The sequence below is a fragment of the Chrysemys picta genome, chromosome 4 (genome assembly GCF_011386835.1).
Source record: "Chrysemys picta bellii isolate R12L10 chromosome 4, ASM1138683v2, whole genome shotgun sequence".
Taxonomy (NCBI): Eukaryota; Metazoa; Chordata; order Testudines; family Emydidae; genus Chrysemys; species Chrysemys picta.
In genome coordinates, this window is record NC_088794.1 from 10,520,118 (window position 1) to 10,541,915 (window position 21,798).

The 21,798-nt window shown below is 57.7% G+C and overlaps 1 protein-coding gene across 2 annotated transcripts; it reads left to right on the top strand.

Moving 5' to 3' along the window:
- The first annotated feature begins 6,223 nt into the window (after positions 1–6,223).
- Positions 6,224–20,138, top strand: CHURC1 (churchill domain containing 1). 2 transcript variants are annotated; one of them, XM_065594542.1, is made up of 4 exons: positions 6,224–6,381; positions 9,453–9,588; positions 12,264–12,334; positions 18,343–20,138. In XM_065594542.1, the coding sequence occupies exons 1-4, from the start codon at positions 6,343–6,345 to the stop codon at positions 18,433–18,435; spliced, it is 339 nt and encodes a 112-aa protein (XP_065450614.1). In that variant the 5' UTR covers positions 6,224–6,342; the 3' UTR covers positions 18,436–20,138. The 2 variants fall into 2 exon arrangements, with proteins under 2 accessions (XP_065450614.1, XP_065450613.1); XM_065594541.1 differs by lacking the exon at positions 12,264–12,334.
- The last annotated feature ends 1,660 nt before the right edge of the window (positions 20,139–21,798 follow it).

Genomic DNA, 21,798 nt, shown 5'->3' on the forward strand with positions numbered 1-21,798 from the left:
CGTGATTTGTGAGTAAGATCTGATTTGTATATTGACCTGGGTCTGTGGCTTGGTCCTTTGGGATCAGGAGAACCTTTTTTCATTTATTGGGGTATTGGTTTTCATAACCATTTGTCCCCATAACGAGCGGCACTGGTGGTGATAGTGGGAAACTGGAGTGTCTAAGGAGATTGCTTGTGTGACTTGTGGTTAGCCAGTGGAGTGAGACCGAAGTCCTCTTAGTCTGGCTGGTTTGGTTTGCCTTAGAGGTGGAAAACCCCAGCCTTGGGCTGTGACTGCCCTGTTTTAAGCAATTTATCCTGAGTTGGCACTCTCAGTTGGGTCCCACCAGAACAGCATCGTTACAGCGGGCTGCCCTGCCGGGCTTGCTACAGACCTGGCACTGGCTGGGGCAGACGGAGCGCGCAGCCCATTCCCAGCAGGGCGCTCCCCTCCTCCATGCCGCCAGCCCCTACAGGGCGGCTGGATCGGCGAACAAAACAAAAAACAAACCAACAAAAAAAGCGGCCGTGCCGCCCTAGGATTGGGCGGAATGCCGCCCCGTAGAATCTGCCGCCCCAAGCACCAGCTTGCTCGGCTGGTGCCTGGAGCCGGCCCTGGCTGCTGCTGGCACGTCTCTGCATGCCCCTGGCAGGGGGGAGGTGGCGCCGCGCACTGTCCCCGCCCCCAGCACCATCCTGAGAGTGGCCAATGGGATCTGCAGAGGTGGTGCTTGCGGGCGCAGGCAGCTCACGGAGACCCGCTGCCCCATCTCTCCCGAAGGGGTGTGCAGAGACGTGACAGCAGCAGCAGGCCCCAGCCGCTTCTGGGAGCAGCGTGGGGCCAGGGCAAGCAGGCAGCCTGCCTGAGCCCTGCTGCACCACCAGCCGGGAGCTGCCTGTGGTAAGCGCCTCCCGTCCAGAGCCTGCACCTCACACCCCCTCCCGCACCCCAACCCCCTGCCCCAGGTCAGAACCCCCTCCGGCACCCAAACTCCCTCCCAGACCCTGCATCCCCTCCTGCACCCCAATCCCCTGCCCCAGTCCGGAGCCCCTCCTGCACCAAACTCCCTCCCAGACCCTGCATCTCCTCCTGCACCCCAATCCCCTGCCCCAGCCCGAAGCCGTATTTTGCCTACCCCTGGGATAGATAATAAGACAGTAAATATCACAATGCAGCTATATAAATCTATGATATGCCCACACCTTGAATATGGGTTGTCCCATCTCAAAAAACATATATTGGAAAAGGTACAAATGATTAGGGGTATGGAACAGCTTCCATATGAGGAGAGATTAATAAGACTGGGGCAGTTCAACTTGGAAAAGAGACAGCTAAGTGGGAGATATCATAGAGGTCTATAAAATCATGACTAGTGTACAGAAAATAAATAAGGAAATGTTATTTACCCCTTCACATAACACAAGAACTATGGGTCACCCAATGAAATTAATAGGCAGCAGGTTTAAAACAAACAAAAGGAAATACTTCACAGAACGCACAATCAACCTGTGGAACTCATTGCCAGGGGATGTTGTGAAGGCCAAAACTATAGCAGGGTTAAAAAAAAACTAGATAAGTTCATGGAGGATTGGTCCATCAATGGCTATTAGCCAAGAAAGATGATCAGGGATGCAACCCATGCTGTGGATGTATCTCGCCTCTGACTGCCAGAATCTGGGAATGAGCGACAGGGGATGGATCGCTTGATGATGACCTGTTCTGTTCATTCCCTCTGGGGCACCTGACACTGGCCAGTGTCAGAAGACAGGATACTGGGCTAGATGGATCATTGCTTTGACCTAGTATGGCCATTCTTATGCTCCTATGTTCTTATGCATCTAACTGAAAATCGTTTTGAGTCAAACAAAACATTTCATTTCAATTTTGATCATTTTTACATGTTTTTGATGGTTTTAAAATAAAATTAAAGGAGGTTTTGAAATATCAGACTCAGAATGTTTCATTTTGAAAATGTCAAACAAAATGTTCCAATTTTTTCAGACTCTCTTTGTTCAGGATTTTTTTCGACTGAAACAAGTGGGCGACACTGATGTGAATTCACAGAACGCGTCAGTGTCACCTATTCTTCACTTTTTGCTGGAAAAAAGTTTTGGATGAAAAATTTTGCCCGGCACTACTAGCCATGAGGGCTCTCTTCACACCCGAGTCCTCAATGGAACAGCTCCCCTTAGGAAGTGCTAGGGAACATGGGGGCTGAAATGTAATTAGAAGGAGCCCTATGATTCTGTCATCTGTGAGCATCAACCTTGATCGCCTGAACCTTTCTAAAAACACATACTGTCAGAGACAGTAGTGACAGGGTAGGGACCCCACTAACTTCATCATGGTCGTCCTAGAAACCCTAGCAAAGAGCAGCTCTGACTGACCACGCACTGGTCATCACATCTTGCAGTAGCTAGGAGCTGGTACTAGTTAAGGTGGGTGGTTTTCCCAAGAAGAATTGGTGGGATTATTTCAGGGGGAGGGATAGCTCAGTGGTTTGAGCATTGGCCTGCTCAACCCAGGGTTGTGAGTTCAATCCTTGAGGGGGCCATTTGGGGCAAAAATCTGTCTGGAGATTGGTCCTGCTTTGAGCAAGGGGTTGGACTAGATGATCTCCTGAGGTCCCTTCCAACCCTGATATTCTATTATTCTAGTGCATGGAGACATAAAGTACACATGAACTCTGTCCCACAAGCTTAACTCTGCCCCCTGAGGCTGGCAAAAGTGATTTAGCAAGGGCTGCCCTAGAATTGGGGGTTCTGTTTTTGGGGGGGGTATTCATTTCATTTGGGGGAGGTCAGCAAGTTCTGAGTTCTATGTAGATGTCCAAAAATCAGGGGAGGATTTGTTTTGGGGTGGGGGCAATTTTCTCTTTGATTCTTTAACTAGGGTTACCATATTTTGTGCCTCCAAAAGGAGGACACTCCACGGGGCCCTGGCCCCGCCCCCAGCCCCGCCCCCACCCCCGCCCCAACTCCGCCCCCTCCCCCAAAGTCTCCGCCCCCTTCCCTGCTTCCCGCGAACATTTAATTCGCGGGAAGCCTGGGCAGGTAAGGGGAGGTGTGGGGGGGAGGAGGTGCGGCCCAGGCTGGCCCCCCGTGCGGCTCCAGCCTGGGTCGGCTCGGGCCCTGGGGTGCCGGCCCTGGCCCTCGGCCGACCACCCCCGGCCCGCCCAGCACTGCCGGCCCCCGGCGGCCCAGCGCACCCCCCCGGCTCCCGGCCCCGGCGGCCCAGCGCACCCCCCCGGCTCCCGGCCCCGGCGGCCCAGCGCACCCCCCGGATCCCGGCCCCAGCGGCCCGACCCCGCGGCCCAGCGCACCCCCCCCGGCGGCCCGACCTCCCGGCCCCCGGCCCGACCCCCCGGCTCCCGGCCCCGGCGGCCCAGCGCACCCCCCGGATCCCGGCCCCAGCGGCCCGACCCCGCGGCCCAGCGCACCCCCCCGGCGGCCCGGCTCCCGGCCCGACCTCCCGGCCCCCGGCCCGACCCCCCGGCTCCCGGCCCCGGCGGCCCAGCGCACCCCCCGGATCCCGGCCCCAGCGGCCCGACCCCGCGGCCCAGCGCACCCCCCCGGCGGCCCGACCCCGCGGCCCCGGCCCGGCTCCCGGCCCGGCCCAGCGCACCCCCCCCGGCCCCGCGGCCCAGCGCACCCCCCCGGTGGCCCGGCCCCGCGGCCCCGGCCCGGCCCCGCACACCCCCCCGGCGGCCCGGCTCCCGGCCCGACCTCCCGGCCCCGCGGCCCAGCGCACCCCCCCGGCGGCCCGGCTCCCGGCCCGACCCCCCGGCCCAGCGAACCCTCTCGGCCCCCCGGCCCCGCGCACCCCCCCGGCGGCCCGGCTCCCGGCCCGACCTCCCAGCCCCGCGGCCCAGCGCACTCCCCCGGCGGCCCGGCTCCCGGCCCGACCCCCCGGCTCCCGGCCCCGCGGCCCAGCGCACCCCCTCAGCGGCCCGACCCCGCGGCCCCGGCCCGGCACTGCGCCCCTGGACCCCGGCCCGGCACCGCGCGCCCGGCCCCGCGACCCCGGCCCAGCCCTCCCTCCCGATTTTCCCGGACATGCCCGGCTTTTGGGGATTTCCCCCCGGACGGGGATTTGAGCCCCCAAAAGCCGGACATGTCCGGGAAAATCCGGACGTATGGTAACCCTACTTTAACAAGAAGATTTTTATCAGGTACTTCCCAAAACTCTTGCCTAAACAGGATCTATTTCAATTTGTATTCCATATATAAAAATAACAAACATGTTAGTTGAAGCTTTGTATCTTTGTTATCAAACGCTTGGTTTAGCGTTCATTGCCTTTGTTCCCTAGTGTGTTTTCACAGTATTGTTTCAAACAGCACTATGTTAAAGTGCACTAGGGAACCTTTAGTGTGCACCAGCAGGGTCTACACACACCAACTAATGCACAGCACCTTGTGCTTTAAAAATCACGCCCCTGTAGTCCGCATTTATTGGCTAAACACCAATTCCATTTTTTTGGTATCTGGGGTGTCTGATCAGTGTTTCTTGGGTAAAATCACAAGGCCTACATACGGAAGGACAAAGTAAATGTGCCATCTGATGAGTTGTGTATTCTCTCATTGCTCTGCGCGCCCTTCACGGTGTAAGAGACAGCTGTATGGACTGGTGCAGAGATTAATTAGGGTAGGTTGCCCCAGCCCACTCTGCAACCTGAGAGGTGCATCTGCAGCCAAAGAGATCACAAACCCCTCGTTTCTGTGCAGAGCTACGTGGATTGTGCGAACAGAGGAGCACAATGCTTTCTTCCTGCCACTGGGGTTTGTAGCAGATATCACAGTGCACTACAGGGCAGATTTCGATCAGATCTCTGGACCGAGTTCCTCTGGGCCATGTCCACTGGCTCCTTACATGACTTTGAGGGGCACTGGGCGCTGCCAGGGGTTCTCTGCTCAGGTCCCCCTCCAGCTCCCTCATTATTAACCTAATTTGAGGCCTGGGTCTAATGCAGGGGTGGGCAATAATTTTCACAGGGGGGCCACTCCACAAAGTTTGGCCACACATTTCTACTATATTAATGGAGGGGGTGTGGGGTCTGGGAGAGAGTTTGGTGCAGGAGGGAGCTCCGGGCTGGGGCAGGGGGTTGGGGTGCAGGAGGGGGTGCGAGGTGCAGGCTCTGGCCGGGAGGCGCTTACCACAGGTGGCTCCAGGCCAGCGGCACAGCAGGGCTCAGGCAGGCTGCCTACATGCCATGGCCCCACACTGCTCCCAGAAGTGGCTGTGGCCGGCTGCTGCTGTCACGTCTCTGTGCACCTCTTGGGGGGGAGGCAGGTAGTAGGTCTCCGCGTGCTGCCCACGCCCGCAAGCACCGCCCCCGTAGCTCCCATTGGCTGGTTTCTGGTCAATGGGAGCTGTGCCGATGGTGCTGGGGGCGGGCACAGTGCGCAGAGCTGCCTCCGCACCCCGCCAGGGGCACACAGAGATGTGCCAGCAGCAGCCGTCCACTTCCAGGAGTGGCGTGGCGCCACGGCAGGCCAGCAGCCACTGTGCCACGGGACTTTTAGCAGCTCAGACTCAGAGATCGCGATGGGGCAGAGGAGGCCAGACAGAAATGTTAGGTGGGCCGGATTCGGGCCGCAGGTCGGATTTTGCCCACCCCGGTCTAGTCGTTCCTGCCCTTTAGCTGAGAGGCTGGGCCTTTAGTCTTGGGTGGGCCGAGCCCCGTCTGCCCCAGTCCTGTGACTCTAGGGGAGGGGGCTTGCCATGCCTTTGCTGCTCACACTTCTGCTGGAAGAGGGGGCTGGGGCTGGGGCTGCTGTTAAAAGAACAAAAGCAGGGATCGGGGCAGGGAAGGGGTTATGGGTCACTGGCGCTGGCATGGCAGAGCCCCTCCTGCTGCAGCTCTCCACACATCCCATATGTCTTCACAGTCCGTTAAACACGCACAGAGAGACACACACCTGAAAGCCCTGCTTCAGACAAGCTACAACCCCCACCCAGCTGCCTAACACCTCCCCCCCTTGCCCCACCCTGGCCTGGCCCCACAGGCCACATCCCACTACCCATAAGCCATGCCCCATTCCCAATAGACCCCCCCACCCTGACCCTGCAGGCCACGCCCCACTCCCCATAGGCCACGCCTACTCATCCACAGGCAACGCCCCCACTCCTCCAGACCCCACCCTGCTCTCCTCAGACCCCACCCTAGGTCCTAAGCGACTCTCCAGAGCCCAGTTCCGACCCTTCAGGCCCCGCCCACACCCCCAGGCCCCGCCCACCCAGCCTCCCGGCTCCTCCCAGGCCCCGCCCCTAAACCCTCCCGGGCGCGCGGGGCGGGACTGGCAGCTCTCGCGAGACGCGATACTCCTGGAAGCCGGAAGAGGCGGTGGCCGCGGCGTCGTCATGTGCGGGGGCTGCGTGGAGACCGAGTACCCGTCCCGGGTAAGGGGGGGCGGGGCCTGGTCCCGCCCCGCCCCGCCCCTGGGTCCCCACCCGGGAGCGGGGGCTGGAGCCGGAGCCGGGACGCCTGGGTTCTCTCCCCAGCTCTGGGCGGGGGCTGGGAGCCCGGACTCCTGGGTTCTCTCCCCAGCTCTGGGCGGGGGCTGGTGGGTTAGAGCAGGGGGGGCTGGGAGCCCGGACTCCTGGGTTCTCTCCCCAGCTCTGGGCTGGAGCCAGGACTCCTGGGTTCTCTCCCCAGCTCTGGGCAGGGGCTGGTGGGTTAGAGCAGGGGGGGCTGGGAGCCCGGACTCCTGGGTTCTCTCCCCAGCTCTGGGCGGGGGCTGGTGGGTTAGAGCAGGGGGGGCTGGAGCCCGGACTCCTGGGTTCTCTCCCCAGCTCTGGGTGGAGGGTGGGGGGTTAAAGCTGGGGGGGCTGGAGCCTGGACTCCTGGGTTCTCTCCCCAGCTCTGGGCGGGGGGTGGAGGCTGGAGCCAGGACTCCTGGGTTCTGTTTCTGACTTGATACTTAGGATGAGTTGCTCCCATCTCCCTCTGTAGAGTGTGCTCCCCCCCCCCCCCCGGCCAGGGTGGCTAGAGGCTGCCCCGGGTACCTTTGGCACCCAGATGCACCCAGGGGTGCTGCTGGAACAGTTTGTATACTGGGGATGCTGAGAGCCATTGAACCGAATTGTAAGCCCTGTATGTGATGGAAACCACTTCAAGCCAGGGGGTGTGGCAGCACCCCTAGTTCCAGCACCTCTGGATGCACCCTGTGTGGGGGGTAGTCCTGCTCTCTGCGGGGTTTTAAGGGTGCGGTTTTCAAGCCTAACTACTCCCACCAAAGTCACTGGTAAAACTCCTTGTGATTTTAATGAGTGCAGACCCAGGCCAACGCCAGGCACTTCTGAAAATCCCTCCCTTGCCTGGACCTGCCAGGTGTCAGGATTCTGATGTCCCTGCATGGCCTGACGCAAACTTCTGCCCATGTCGTAGCAGAGGGCAAAGGCAATGTGAAGCTGCCTAAGGGATAGGACATAATACTGCAGACAATGCAATGCCGGTACATAAACCAGCCATGCCACTGCCTCTGGGATAGTGTTATCTTGAAAAAGATAGAGCAGAAAGAACAGCGTACTGAGATGGTAACAAAAACAATGGGGGCATAGAAAGACTTATCTGTGAGAAGAGACTGAAAAGATGGGACAGTTTAGCGAGGAGTTAAATAAGAGGGAACACAATCGAGATATGCAAAAATATTAACAATAAGAGAAGGCAAGTCACGGCCTTCTTTGTAGTAAGTAACACAAGAACAAAGGAACATTCAATGGAGTTGAAATACAATACATTTAAAATTATAAAAGGAAATAATTATGCTTTGTAAAAACCTGTGGAACTCATTGCAACAAAGTATTGCTGAGACCAAGAGCTTAGAGGAATTCAGAGAATTAGACACATGGCTAATGAGCTCATACGAAGTTACAGTAGAACCTCAGACTTACAAACTGACCAGTCCACCGCGCACCTCGTTTGGAACCAGAAGTACACAATCAGGCAGCAGCAGCAGAGACAACAACAAAAAAGCAAATACAGTACAGTACTGTGTTAAATGTAAACTACTAACACTATAAAGGGAAAGCAGCATTTTTCTTCTGCATAGTAAATATTCAAAGCTGTATGAAGACAATGATCATTTGTTAACCTTTGAAAGAACAATCCTAATGTTTTGTTCAGGGTTACGAACAACCTCCATTCAGGTATAGGGCTTTTCAGCCATAGATCTCAAAGCAGGTCAATATCATTACCCCAATTTTACAGTTGGGGAAACTCAGGCAAGGAGATTGACGTGACCTGCCCATGAGGGATATAAGCCCTCATGTTTCAAGGCATAAGCCTGTCACTAACTGACTGGGTTATCATGAAACTCCACTCAGGGGAAGGTTATTCCCGAATTGGCTACTGGTGGCTTCCTTGCACTTTTCTCTGAAGTATGTGTTACTGGACTAGATGTCCCACTGACTCTGGGGTGACATTTCAGATGTTCTTGTTTACCTCTGTGTTCTTGAGGGGGCCATTTAGGGATCTGGGGCAAAAATCTGTCTGGGGATTGGTCCTGCTTTGAGCAGGGGGTTGGACTAGATGACATCCTGAGGTCCCTTCCAACCCTGATATTCTGTGATTCTTACCTCTCCCCAATCCCCTCTGTTATTCCAGACTCATTGAATGTACCAGTCTAGTACTGGGTACAAACGCCAAAGCATTTCCCGTCAGAGCGGGATCCCTGTGCCAGTCAGGGAAGGGAAGCTGAATCAGCCAGCAGCATCTGCCTGCCAGGAACGTTTGCGTAGATGTGATTTGTTAGACATGGAACATGGGTGGCTCCAAGACACTCTGGTGGGATGGCTCCATGTTACGGGGCATTCTGAAGTCACCGATGGCTTTCTTGCTCAATTGATGCTTTCCTGCTCTTGGCTCTGAACACTATCCTTCCGGGATCACTGCAACACTTCCCTTCCTCCCCCCCGCCCCCCAACACTTTTTTTAGGTACATAAAAAAAAAAGTAAACCATTAACTTTTACACAAGCTGGCTGGTCCCAGGTCATTGCCTCCTGAGTACCAAATTTTGCTAAGACTGCAGTATTGTCACCCTTCCCTTTGTTCCTCAGTGGTTTGAGCATTGGCCTGCGAAACCCAGGGTTGTGAGTTCAATCCTTGAGGGGGCCATTTAGGGATTTGGGGGTTTAGTTGGGGATTGGTCCTGCTTTGAGCAGGGGGTTGGACTAGATGACATCCTGAGGTCCCTTCCAACCCTCATATTCTGTGATTCCTGCTCAGGGGCCTGCAGGGAAACTCTGCTGTGTCAGTTAGCAGCTGGTGAACAATTTGCCTCCCAAACTCCCACATACTTCCTGGAGCAGGGGGGCGCGCCCCACAGTTTGGGGACCACTGTCCTAGCCCTTGCGTGTGCTGTCAATAATTTCCACTAAATACAACGTTGGGACAAATTGAAGGGGCGGGGATGGGTGTTTGACAATAGCATAGGAACGGAGGTGGATAGGTTTCCTCTCAATACTGTAGGGTAACACCTGCCTGGAGAACGGATCTTTCCTGCTCAACTACGTGGGGTGTGTGGAGTGCAACAAGAGGGACTTTGTGCTGATCGCAAACAGAGCAACGGAGGAGGAGGATGGAGAAGAAATCATCACTTATGACCGTAAGGCGTTCCCCTTGTTTGTCCCCTCCATTGAGTGTGCACGGAGCCACAGGTTCATGTTTGCTTATTATTATACACTGCTACCTTGATATAACGCAACCCGATATAACACGAATTCGGATATAACGCGGTAAAGCAGCGCTCCGGGGGGGGGCTGCACACTCCGGTGGATCAAAGCAAGTTCAATATAACGCGGTTTCACCTATAACGCAGTAAGATTTTTTGGCTCCCGAGGACATCGTTATATCGAGGTAGAGGTGTACCTGTTGTGGGGAGGGATAGAGTTTAGTACTTGACTTGGAAAAAGTTCCCAGGCATCTCTTAGCCAGAGGGTAGTAGGAAAGATGGCTGGAGCTCCCTAAAGAGATCTAAGGCAGTGACCCAGGTCCCCAGCTGTGGGGAAGGAAAAGGTTGCTGAAATTTTTACTTTGCTGCTATCCTGTGACCTTCCTCATGTGTGCCGCTTTCACATAAGTCCCTGGCTGGAAAGTGTCTCAGGCCTTGTCTACCCACAAAAGTTGTACGGTTTAAATGATCCCAGTGGGGTTCCTGTACCAGTCGCTGGGGGTTAAAGCCAGACAAATTCAAAATTACCAAGAAGGCCCAGGTTTCTAACCATGCCCATCGGAGGAGCCAAGGGAAGGGGTCGCAGCTCCCTCTCAAAGGCTTCAGATCCAGACTGGAGGCCTTTCGGGAAGATCTGCTTTAGCCAAACGCAAGTTACTGGGCTCAGTCCAGAGAGAACTGAGCGAAATTCTCTGTCCTGGGCTATACAGGAGGTCAGATGAGATGATCTAATGGTCCCACCTGGCCTTAAGCTAGGAATCTATGAATATGGCACAACCCCCTAGCATGGATGCAGATATACCAGTACAAAGGTGCTTATACCAGTATACAGCATCTCTCTGGGAAGGGGAAAGATCTATTCTGGTATAACTGTCTACATGAGGGGTTGTATCAGTATAACTATGTTGGTTTAAAAGAAATCACATCCCCTAGCTAACCTAGTTACTGCAGTACTAAACCTGTGTGGTATGGCTACAGCTACGTAAGCATGTGCCTAACTGTTCCCAGAATCCGGGCCTGAGGCTGGAGCTCCCCTCCCTACTCCAGTGCTGGAGGAGTGTCTGCTGCTGAACGCTCCCCCCTCCCCCCCCAACCTCTCCGCTGCGCTGCTGAGACAGGGCTGGTGTCCAGAATCTCTCCCCTGCCTCTGTTTGTGTGTCATCCTCACCTGTGATTAGCTCCAGTGCCTGCCTCTGCTGCTGCCCACTGCCCCCAAGAAGCCCTGCCTGAAATGCTTCACTGATACTCATAGTGTTGTGAACAGCCGCTGTGAAACTGACCAGAGTCTTGTGAATGTCGATCTAGGGCTGCTCACAGCAACAGAGGAACTGGAGCTAACTGGCCTGCAAACTCAGGGAAGCAGCTCTGTATCTGTTCACGTTTTGCAACCATGCCAGGTTATTGTTTTGTTTTTAGAGCCGAAATTCTCCAGCAATTGATAGCTTAGCTCTCCCTAATCACCAGAGTAAACCTCCTGCTTGCCACGTGAGCGTCGATTTTTTTTTTTAAAGCCAGGTAAAATGTGAGGAAAGAGGACTGAAGGGATGTGGAGAGAATGGGGTTGTGTTTGATTGTCAGTATCACTGTCTCTTTTTTAAAATGCAGGAAAGAGTTCTCAGCTTGGCATTTGTTCGTGTATGTTCCATTTACACTCTTTGGAGTGAACGGATCATTTCCATCTGCATTGGTGCTCGTGGAAGGGCCTAGATTGACCCCCCTGGATTCTAAAATCCAGTGCCAGTCCAGACTTCTCCCTCATCCCCTGCCTGGCCCCCGACCACCAGGCAACCATCTGCAGGGCTACAAGAATCATTTGCCCTAGCCCATTCGGCGCCTTGGCCTCCCTGCTGAGACTGAAGTGCAGGTGGCTTTTGCAACGTGGGAGCTTATCTTATGCCCCTCAACTCATTTCACAGAGGCCTACAAATAACCACAAGCTGGAAACAATTTCTGCAGGATTTAAACAGCCAAGTTAATGACTTTGGTGGCGCTCCAGCCAATTGCAGGGTCAGAGCCGGAATTGCGCTCGAGCGTGAATAGATTAAATAAATATGCTTTGTAGGTTGACACAGGAGCTAAGTTGGGAATGGTTAAAGGTGGCATGTTTCCATTAGTCCCCTGAGTTTATACAGGTTTCCCCAGTGATTACAGGTTGTGGTGTAGAGGACCCAATGAGCGTGCTGCTTCGGGGAATATCAGGAAGTGAAAGGTCTCCTTTTCTGTTCAATGCCCAGGCTCCGGTGGTTAGAAAAGTTGACTACTTTTGAACTATTTGCCCTGCTCCCAGCCAAAAATGGCCCTAGCCCGTACAGCGAAGGTGAAACCTTATGTAGTAAAACAAATTCTCCAGGCATTTGTGGGGCTGTGAAATACAAATTTTTGAATTGCTTTGGTGAATCCACAAAATGTATTAGAAAACTGGGGGGGATCTAGCCAGGGGGATCCAAAGATATTTGGCTGCCCTCTTGGACCAGGAGGACTTTTTGTCATTGACACAGGATAGCAGGTCCTTGATCTCAGATCAGTGCGATTCCCCCACCCCCAGGTTGTGGAAAGTGAGGTCTCCCTCCAAGGAGGCGATCCTTGTGAATCTCTGGTTTTTGTTCCAGATGTGTGTAAGAACTGTCATCACATGATAGCCAGGCACGAATATACATTCAGCGTGGTGGATGATTACCAGGTATGTTGTCTTACATGCTGTCATGGAGCCCCAGGGTCAGTGCTACGGCCGGAGGCGCCGACTCCGGGGTGCTCCGGGGCTGGAGCACCCACGGGGAAAAGTCGATGGGTGCTCTGCACCCACCAGCAGCTCCCCGCCCCAGCTCACCTCCGCTCCACCACCTCCCCTGAGCGCGCCGCGGCCCCGCTTCTCCCCCTAGCTCCCGGCGCTTGCCGCCGCAAAACAGTTGTTTCATGGCAGCAAGCGCTGGGAGGGAGGAGGGGGAACACAGCCCGCTCTGGGAAGGGCTGGGGGTGGGGATTTGGGGAAGGAGTCCAATAGGGGCAGGGAGGGGGCGGAGTTGGGGTGGGGACTTTGAGGAAGGGGTTGGAATGGGGGCGGGGCAGGGGTAGAGTCAGGGCGGGGCCGGGGGCCAGCACCCACCGGCCCCGGGAAAAGTTGGCACCTATGGCTACGCCCCCAGCTTTGGAACCAGCCCTTCAGTGTGCTGGACCCCCAGGGGTCTCACTCTTCCTGCAGCGCGGGCCAGCCGGCTTCACCGCCTCCTTTGGCTGCACCTTGGCAGCTCCAGCCCTCCTGCTTCACACCCTGAGCTCTGCCCAGCAAGTCCCACTGAGCCAGACCCCTGGGAGAGACGTGTCCCCTCTTCAGGGACCATGCACCTCCGCAGTATTTGCAGTGACACTCAGTGTCAAAACAGCCGGGTTCAGCAGTCAGCTGTCGCACAGCACAGGAGGGCCGTAGGTGAGCACAGAGAAATGAAGGTTAAAGCCCGGCCCAAGTCCGTCCTGCTCCGCCCAGAGCCCAGCCAAGCTGCGGTGAACACCTCTGTTCAGGCTCTGCCTCAGTCTGACCTCCGTGGTCAGTTCCCAGGGGAGAGCCCCGACTCCTTCCCACAGCCAGCTCCTAACCCCACCTTCCCAGCCCTTTGTTCTCCAGCTGGGGGGTTTGCTCAGCCTCCCTGCTGAGCGGTGGGAGAATCCATCCCCCTCTGGGGCACAGGCTGCTAGGTGTCCGTGTCCTGGTGGTTGGCTTTCCCATTGTCGTCTTGGATTCTTCATTGATATGGGGTGAGCCTCAGCCAGTCCTTTTTAACGACCCATTCAGGCTCAGACAGCTAGATGCCATTCATGCCTCTGTCTCTCAAGCCTGCCCTGAGAACAAACAGTCCTTTTTCCCTACTGGATTGCTATGCAAAATGTAGGGGAAACTGAGGCACGCATAGGGGGCATAAAAATGTCACCGAAAATTCCACTTCATCACACGTGCACATACACAGATCACAAATACGCACTCCTTTATTCCTTCATACGAACGCCCTGAGACTTGGAAAGCCCTGGGAGTGCTGTCACGGAAGCACAAGGAACCCCAGCGGCCGGAGTAGAAAGTTCTGCTCTGTGGGTTTCCATCTGGAGGTGCTCTTGGGTTCTGCAGGCTACTGTTGCCACAGTACGTGTGGGATTGTGTCCTGAGCAGCCCGTCTACTGCTTCAGCTAGGGGAGGGATTCAAGTCACTGCCAAACCCGCTGTGCTTTTGTAGGGCCAGCTTCACTGTAAAACGTGGCTTGACTTCCCAGCTGTGGATTCCAAGCTGCCACAGCCGCACTTCCACCTGCTGGGCATGGTGCCCGAGGTAGGTGACGGGTGCATCCCGCTGATTAGCGTCTCTCCAGCTCCCAACACTTTGGGCCGATCTGACACTGTCGGATCAGGAAAGGGGACGTCCATGCAACACGAGGGTTGAGATTCTGTATGCACAAGCGGAGCCTGGCTCCCGTGCCTGGATGTAGCATTTAGCGCAGTAGTTCTCAAACTTTTGCATTGGTGACCCCTTTCACACAGCAGGCCTCTGAGTGCGACCCCCCCCCCCCCCCACTTTTTATATTTAACACTATTATAAATGCTGGAGGAGAAGTGGAGTTTAAAGGGATGGCGACTGACAGCTCATGACCCTCCATGTAACAACCTCACGACCCCCGACGGGTCCCGACGCCCAGTTCGAGAACCTCTCATTTAGCATGATTGCCTACAGCTCTGGCTTTAGGTTGGCATTTTGAAAAGCACCTCGACTTAGGAGCACAAGTCAATGGGGTTTGGGAGGGGGTCATTTTCAAAAGCACTTCCCATTGACTTTTAATAGGACTTGGGGTTCTAACTCCCTTAGGTTCCGTAGAGAATTCCAGCCTGAGTGCTTTAGGACCCGATGCCGTGGGGTGCAGGGCTGAGTACCTTCCACCCCACATGAAGCGCTGCAGCGCTGAGGGTGCGCAGGACCCTGCTGAATCAGTGTTTTAAAGCAGACACACAGCAAGGCCATGGGACAATTGCTGGAAGAACCACAGCTGTTAATTTCTTCTGCACAGGAAGGTCCACAGGGCTCTTCAGCCCCGGTCCAACCTAGGAGGCAGACCCAGGCCCCCGAGCCTCTGGCAGGATGGGTGTGGCCCGATCCCTGACCTTGCTAGTTGTGTTCTCCCTCTACCTCGGCAGCTGGGTTTTATCAGACCTGCCTGCAGAGCCGTAGGTGAGATGACAAGGCCGGTGGAAGCAGATGGGGAGTTGGGGGGGGAGTTCTCTGGCAGACCCTGGATCACACCCTGACAGCCAGCACGGCTTCAGAGCAACAAAGGGAGCCAGATTAGAGTTTTGCAATGGATTGGCTTGAAAGACCAGCGTTGGGCATAGTCCACCAACCAGAGCTGCGGGACAGTTCCGAGACGCTCTGAGATACGAGCATGCATTAGCCACACCTCCAAGCTGCCCTCTCAGGGGGGCAAAGCAGGGGAGGGCTGATGGAGCTGCTCTGGGTCTGAGGTTCCTAAACTGATGCCTCTGCAAGCTGAAGTTTACCGCCTTTCTGTTCCAAACCTGCAGTTGCCGGAGTGTGCTCCCATTCCGGGTGTCATATGCTCCTTGTAACCACCAGAGGGAGCTAGCGGGCTTGGAGGGACGTGTTTTCAGTGGCCGCCCCCTGGAGGCTGCTGCTAGCCACAGGCCTTGCACTGCCAGGCCCTGACTACCTGGAGGCTTCTCTGCCGGTCCATCTCAGGAGCTCTCGTCTGATATCGGCGTTGGGCAGTGCCAGTGTCTGGGGGTGGGAGCGAGTCTGACTCCTTTTGAAACTGGCGTTGGATGAGTGAAAACAAGGCCCGCGGTTTGCAGTCTGTAGTGCGAAAAACTCCAGCAGCCTTTCCCTTCCCGCCTTGCGGTGGTTGTACCTGCATTGCCCGGGGCGGGATGGGACAGCCTGTTGGTCCCAGAGAGTAAGACTAGCAGTCTGCAGCGCCTGGTGAAAGTGTGAGCACCCATTGGGGAAATGCAGCTGTGGGCTTCAGGGCGCTACCCGTGTGAAGCAGAGGAGGGCGTTGAAAAGTTACCATGCACGTCTGCTGGGGGTGGGGCGGACAGACTCCATCAGTCAGATACCCTGTTTCATGTCCCAGGAGGTATAACTAGGAGGAGTGGGGTTAGGGAAAAGGAAAACAGAGCTAGTTACATTCCTTAAGCTTTTAATCCTGACATCTTCATTAAGGAAGCATCTTATCAGATTTTCTGGTCCATATTTAATGATTTGGGAGGCAAGACCTGCAGTCCTGTAACGATTTGAACCAGAAATCTGTGAGCAAACCCTGCTTTCTGCACCAGGTCTTGGCAAGGGGGCTCACCTGAGCAGCGTGGGTTGTAATGCAGCCAAATGCAAGATCAGACGACTAGGGTCAAGGAGTGCAGGTCGCACCTATGGGATGGGGACCTGCATCCTGGAAAGCGGCGACTGAAAAGCCTTCGCACTCCTGGTGCAAACCAGGTGTCTGAGTCTCACCGCAGTGCCGCAGCCGAGGGGGTGTGCGTGATCCTTCGTCAGGCGAGCTCGGGAATGTCCAACACGAGTAAGGAGGTGATGTGACCTCTTTGGCGCTGGAGACTGCCCAGTGCTGGTGCCCACCCTGCACGAAGGATGTTACAAAGGGGACAGGGCTCAGAAGAGAGCTAAGAGGAGGAGTCGAGTTCTGAACAACCTGCCTTCTAGCGAGAGACTTAAGGAGCCCAATCTGTTCAGTTTAGCCAAGAGAAGGCTGAGAGGTGACTGGATCACACTTCCAGGGAAGAGATTTCTGCTAGCAGAGGGCTCTGTGACCTACCAGAGACTGGCCGAGCGAGATCCGGGGCTAGGAGCTGAAGGGAGGCACATTGAGAGTAGAGATAAGGTGCCAATGTTTAACAGGGAGGGACATTAACCATCAGAACCACTGACCTAGGGACGGGGCAAGTTCTCTGTCACATGGCCAGGGCCATCTGGGGAGGGGGGGGCAAGTGGGGCAAAAGGCTCCGGACCCCGCGAGCCCTGGCCCGGCAGCGGTCTGGGTCTTTGGCAGCATTTTGGCGGTGGGGGGCCCTTCAGTCGCTCCGGGTCTTCGGCGGCATTTTGGCGGTGGGGGGCCCTTCAGTCGCTCCGGGTCTTTGGTGGCATTTTGGCGGTGGGAGGCCCTTCAGTCGCTCCAGGACTTCGGCGGCATTTCGGCGGCAGGCCCTTCAGTGCTGCCGAAGACGTGGAGCGACTGAAGGGCCCCCCGCCGCCAAAATGCTGCCCAAGACCCGGACCGCCGCCAGGTGAGTACAAGCACCGCAGCTCCCCCACTTTCCCCCAGACCCACTGAATCCTCTGGGCGGCCTTGCACATGGCGTTTGTAAGTCCAGGCTGGATTGTCTCTCTCAAGCTCGGCTCTGGCTCAGAGCGGAGTTCTGGTCTGGACGCAGGAGTCGCGGGAGGCTCTCTGGCCTGGCTTATACAGGAGGCCAGACTAGCTGGGCAGAACAGTCCCTTCTGGCCTTGAAATGTCCAAGGGCAGGTCCCTTTTCCTGCTCGCTTCCGTCCCCAGAGCCCCGGTCAGTAGCTGCGCGCAGGCTGGCGGGCGCTCTGCATGCCCTGATTGTGTTAACCCATCCCCCTCGCTGGGGCGGGGTGGGACGGAGCCCTGATCTTGCTCGGCGCTGACGCAGGATGCACAGCGAATGTGCAGCTCCTCTGCCTGCCTGGCTCTGCGGGGGAGGGCTGGTGGTTTGGTTTGTAGAGTGAGGACAGTGCTGATGAAGGGAGGATGGAGACAGCCCGCTGGGCTGACCCCGAGCTGTGGACTAGTCTCCCTGGGGGAGCCGTGGATGCCCCAGCTCTTGGGATGTTTGAATGAGCGACTACCCCAATGACTGTCCGAGAGGGAGCAATCCGGCCCTGGCCCTGTGGGTCTGGTTGCCAGCGAGGCCTTTCGAAGCTTGCCCTCACTCAGGGCCAGGTGCCCCGTCCGTGTCTGGCTCTCCTGCCGTGACCTCTCAGGCCAGCCTGCGTGAGTCCCTCTCCAGCATGACTCTCGGCTGGGCGCCCTGCTGGGCCGCATTGGAAGGGACTGAACGCTGTGTCGCCACGTGGCAGGGCTGGCATCTGTGGCCCACTGTGGCACTACTCCTCTGGCCTCAGTTTCCCTCCAGGTCTTCACGGGTCAGCGCCATCTCCGGTATGGTCTGGTGCTGTGGTGGCTCGGCCCTCCAGCTAAATCACACCAAAGCTCTGCCCCTGCGGGGGTAGCCAAGTTGCAAAACAAATACAAGGAACTCAGAAAGGAGGGTTGGCCGGGGCTAGATGCCCATTCTACTCAGGGTCCCTTTTCTTGTTAACACTTGCCTGGGCTCCCAGCTTCAGGCCCAACCCCCCTTCCCTCAGGGAGGCCCTGACCTGCACCCAGTGAGAGCTGGAGATCGGCTTCCCCCACCCCCACAGCTGGGCTGTCCCCCTTTTAGCTCCTCCCGCCAGGCCTGAATCTTGGCCAGGGTGTAGGTGCATACCCCATCTCTCTCTCTCTCTCGGCCAGGTTGTAGGTGCATACCCCATCTCTCTCTCTCTCTCACACACACACACACCCCCGGGACAAAGGAGCGTCACAGCCTGGATTCCCAGCCCTGCATCCGGAAGCGAGCGCCTCCTGGCCCCCGCGTGAGCGCCCTCTGTCTCGTTGCAGGAGTACACCATGCTGTGCCTGCTGTGCGGCAGGGCCGAGGACTCCATCAGCATCCTGCCCGACGACCCTCGCCAGGCGGCCCCCTTGTTCTGAAGCTTCGGCCGCCGCCGCGGGGCCGGTTTGCGTCCAGCCTCGCCAGGCCGTTGGCAGAGCGATGGCGGGTTACAGTCATTAAACACGTGCCCTGTGTTGTGAACGTGAGTCGCCCCACAGTCCGGCCCGCCGCTCCTCCCCAGACTCTGCATCACAGAGGCTCAGGCCCCTGGCTCCTGCCTGGAGGAATGAGCGGGGAGGGGGGGTGTAAGCTGGGCTGCCTGGAGGACTGGTGCATGCTGAGGGGCAGGGAGTGGGTCGGTCCTTGGCACAAACCTGCCCGGCCTGGGATCCTCCACCCCACCCCCGGAAAGTAATTTTACAGCCGACGCGCAGGGGCACTGCGTGGATCTATATTTTCTAATGAAATCAGAGCCGGCTGACAGTAGCAGAGCCCCGTGAGGCACCCCAGCGTGCCCCCCATAGGAGTCTGGAGGCTGGTACACCTGCTGTCCGCCCAGCTGTCCCTGTCTCAGCTGTGCTGCGGTCACTCGCAATCCTCCCCCACCCAAACCGGGCCCAGGTTAGAGCCATATCGGGAGACTTGTCAGCAGCTGGGGCCAGGCTGTTTGGGCTAACAAGCAAGGACCTGTAGTCTCCCTCAGAATGGAAGGGGAAGGTGGCTCCGGATCTCCTGGCCAGCCTTCGCCGGGGGGCATCCGGTGCTGCTGGCTCCCCTGGAGGTGACCGGCTGCAGGGTGGTGGTCCCCTGCAGGAGAAGAGCACAGCTGACAAGTTGTTCGTGTGCACGGGTGGGCAATAAACTGGGAGTGCTTTGGGGCACTGGCGGTGTCTTCAGAGGCGTCTGTCCTGTGTCGAGCACGGTGGGGCCCCCATCGTTGCCTGGTGCTGCTGCAGCCTCACCGTGCCACCTGCAGCCAGCCTGGCCCTGGGGGAGCGGGGATTTCTCCAGGAACTGGCTCATCCCAGCAGAGGCCTGCTCTCCTTTATAACCCACTTCCTCCCCCCGCCCCGGGCTCTGGTGGGGCCCTGCGGTGAGTCAGCCCTTCTGCTGCCTGTTGTCCCGCTCACCGGTGGGGCAAATAGCGGGGCCTGTCGATTGCAGTGTTTGCTGTCTGCAGCCTCGCCAACACGGGGTGCTATGGATGTGTCTGTCTGCGGTGCTGCTGGGAGCCCAGCGCCCTGTGGCCCCGTGTGAACAGTGCTGGCCCTGCCGCAGAATCCTGATTGCTCCTAGGGCAGGTTCTGGGCTAGACGGAATGAAATTCCTGGGAGGGTTTGCCCGGGGCAGTCGTTCATGAAGGACTGCGCAGGGCTCGCTGGGCTGTTTCCTGTGCCCCCTGGGACAGGGGCTCTGCTGAGTGAGGTGCCCACACCTGTTCCAGCCCGGCAAGCGGGGGCGGGCAGTGAAATGGGTGATGTGTCACAGAAGGAAGCCACGTGGATCCACAGCGTTAGACCCAGGTGGCTCCCTGCCGCTGTGGTGAGAGCCATGCCGACCCCTGCAGAGGAAGTGAAGGCACAGCAGTGCAGCCTCCTCTGGCCCCGCACCCTGAGGGGCGGCCAAGGCCGGGCGTTTCTGGGCTGCCTCACAGGAGGGCCCTGCCCTGGGAGCACCCTGCACTCGAGCTGCCAGTGCTTCTGTGACTAGCTGGGTGCTTTCGCTTGGCTTTCATACGGAGCGCCTTGCTGGGGCTTTTCCGCCAGCCATCTCCAGGCACTGTACGGAGGAGTCTCAAGAAGCAACACACACACACACACACCACCACCACCATTATTACAAGCAGGAAAGTGACTTGTCAAAGGTCACCCAGTGGCAGCGCCAGGGATTGCCTGGAGAGGGGTCAGAAGAGTGACCAAGGATTGAACTCACAACCCTGGGTTTAGCAGGCCAACGCTCAAACCGCTGAGCGATCCCTCCCCCCCGAGAGTCATCACTAGTATGATCATGCCCAGAGGCCCTGTTGCGCCAGGTGCTGCAGGTACACAGCTGGAGATGCTGTTTTCCCCATAGGGCTCACGCTGAAGGCAAAGGGTGGGGAAACAGAGGTACCAAGCAGGGCTGTCACTTGGCAGCAGAGCTGGGGGTGGAACCCAGGTCTTCTGAGTCCTAGCCCAGTGCTCTAGCCACTAGACCACGCCACAGCTCCCAGCATAACCTGCCATCAGTGACTCCCACGCTAGGCATGGAACCACCTTGGCTGCCATGGGCTGTGGCTGGAGGCAGGGCAGGTGGGAGGGGGTGTGGCTAGGGCAGACCTACCCCCTGCAAAGCACCATGGGGCCATGGCAGCAGGGACACAAGTTGAGCTGCCTTAGCTGGAGCCAGGAGCCACCCAGGCCCCTGAATTGGGCAGGGAATCTGCCCCTCAGGTTCTCTGTAGCCTCAGGCGGCGTCGCTGTGTCAGTCACGCCCGGGGCAGCTCCCTCCCAGCAACGGGCTCAGGCTCTCGGCAGCCTCAGGTAGCCTCAGTCCCACTCGGGGCGTGTTTTTGAGGCTCGGCACACGCAGCCGGGCTGGGGCTGTAATTCTGCAGCGAGGAACCAATCCTTGGGCTGGGGTGGGCAAAGGGGGCTGGGCAATAGACTGGTTCTGCCACGGGCAGTTCCAGCCATCCCAGAGCAGGCCAGATGGGCCCCACGGGTGGCAGAGCAGCTCATCGATGGCCCTGTGAGGGCTTGTGGCATGGGGAAGCAGCTCCTCCTGGTGCTCCTGGAAGGCAGGTCCTCAGCTGTCGATGCGGGGGTGGGGTGCCCTGCCAGATAGGAGGCTGGCAGAGGAATGAAGAGCCCATGGGAGGGGGTAACTTCCCGGTCCCGTCCAGTGGGGGTGGGTGGGGGGGAGAAGGCAGACAGAGTCCGTCTGTCCCACCCCCCGCAGAGGACATTGCTGCAGTGATTTCTGTGCGGGCCAGGAAGCAGTTGGAGGCAGTGGGGCTGACCCCCGCCCCCCCAAGCCACTTGTCAGGGGGCTTCCTGGCTTGGGACGCAGCGCCCCCACCTGGCCTGATGCTTTGCAGAGGGGCTGGGTTTGCTGTCGGGGATGCCCCCCGACCTCCCCTGCAGCTGGGTCTGCTCCCTGGGCAGCACACGGGCTGGGCTTGCAATGGGGCACGGCCCCTGGCTGGGCTGCTCCAGGGGCACGGCAGAGGGGCGGGTTGCCATGGGGCATAGCCCCCAGCTGGGCTGCTCCCGGGATGTTGCAGAGGGGCGGGTTGCGCAGCGCCCTGAGGTCTTTGCCGTCTCTGGGCCCTTGCTCACAAAGAGCTGTGAACCCGCTTTGCCACGAGGGGCACCTACCCTCCCAGCCATTTTAATGGGCGAGGCCCCTTTAGGCAGGAGGAATATTAACACTCACTCCCTGCCCTCTGCCCAGCTCGCTGCCCTGGGCACCCACCACTC

What these genes read in the sequence shown, in the direction of transcription:
- CHURC1 (XM_065594541.1), top strand. Translation starts at nt 6,343, where the DNA reads ATGTGCGGGGGCTGCGTGGAGACCGAGTACCCGTCCCGG. An exon ending in AGACCGAGTACCCGTCCCGG is followed by an intron (nt 6,382 to 9,452) that starts GTAAGGGGGGGC and finishes TCAATACTGTAG; the next exon opens with GGTAACACCTGCCTGGAGAA. An exon ending in AGAAATCATCACTTATGACC is followed by an intron (nt 9,589 to 18,342) that starts GTAAGGCGTTCC and finishes GTCTCGTTGCAG; the next exon opens with GAGTACACCATGCTGTGCCT.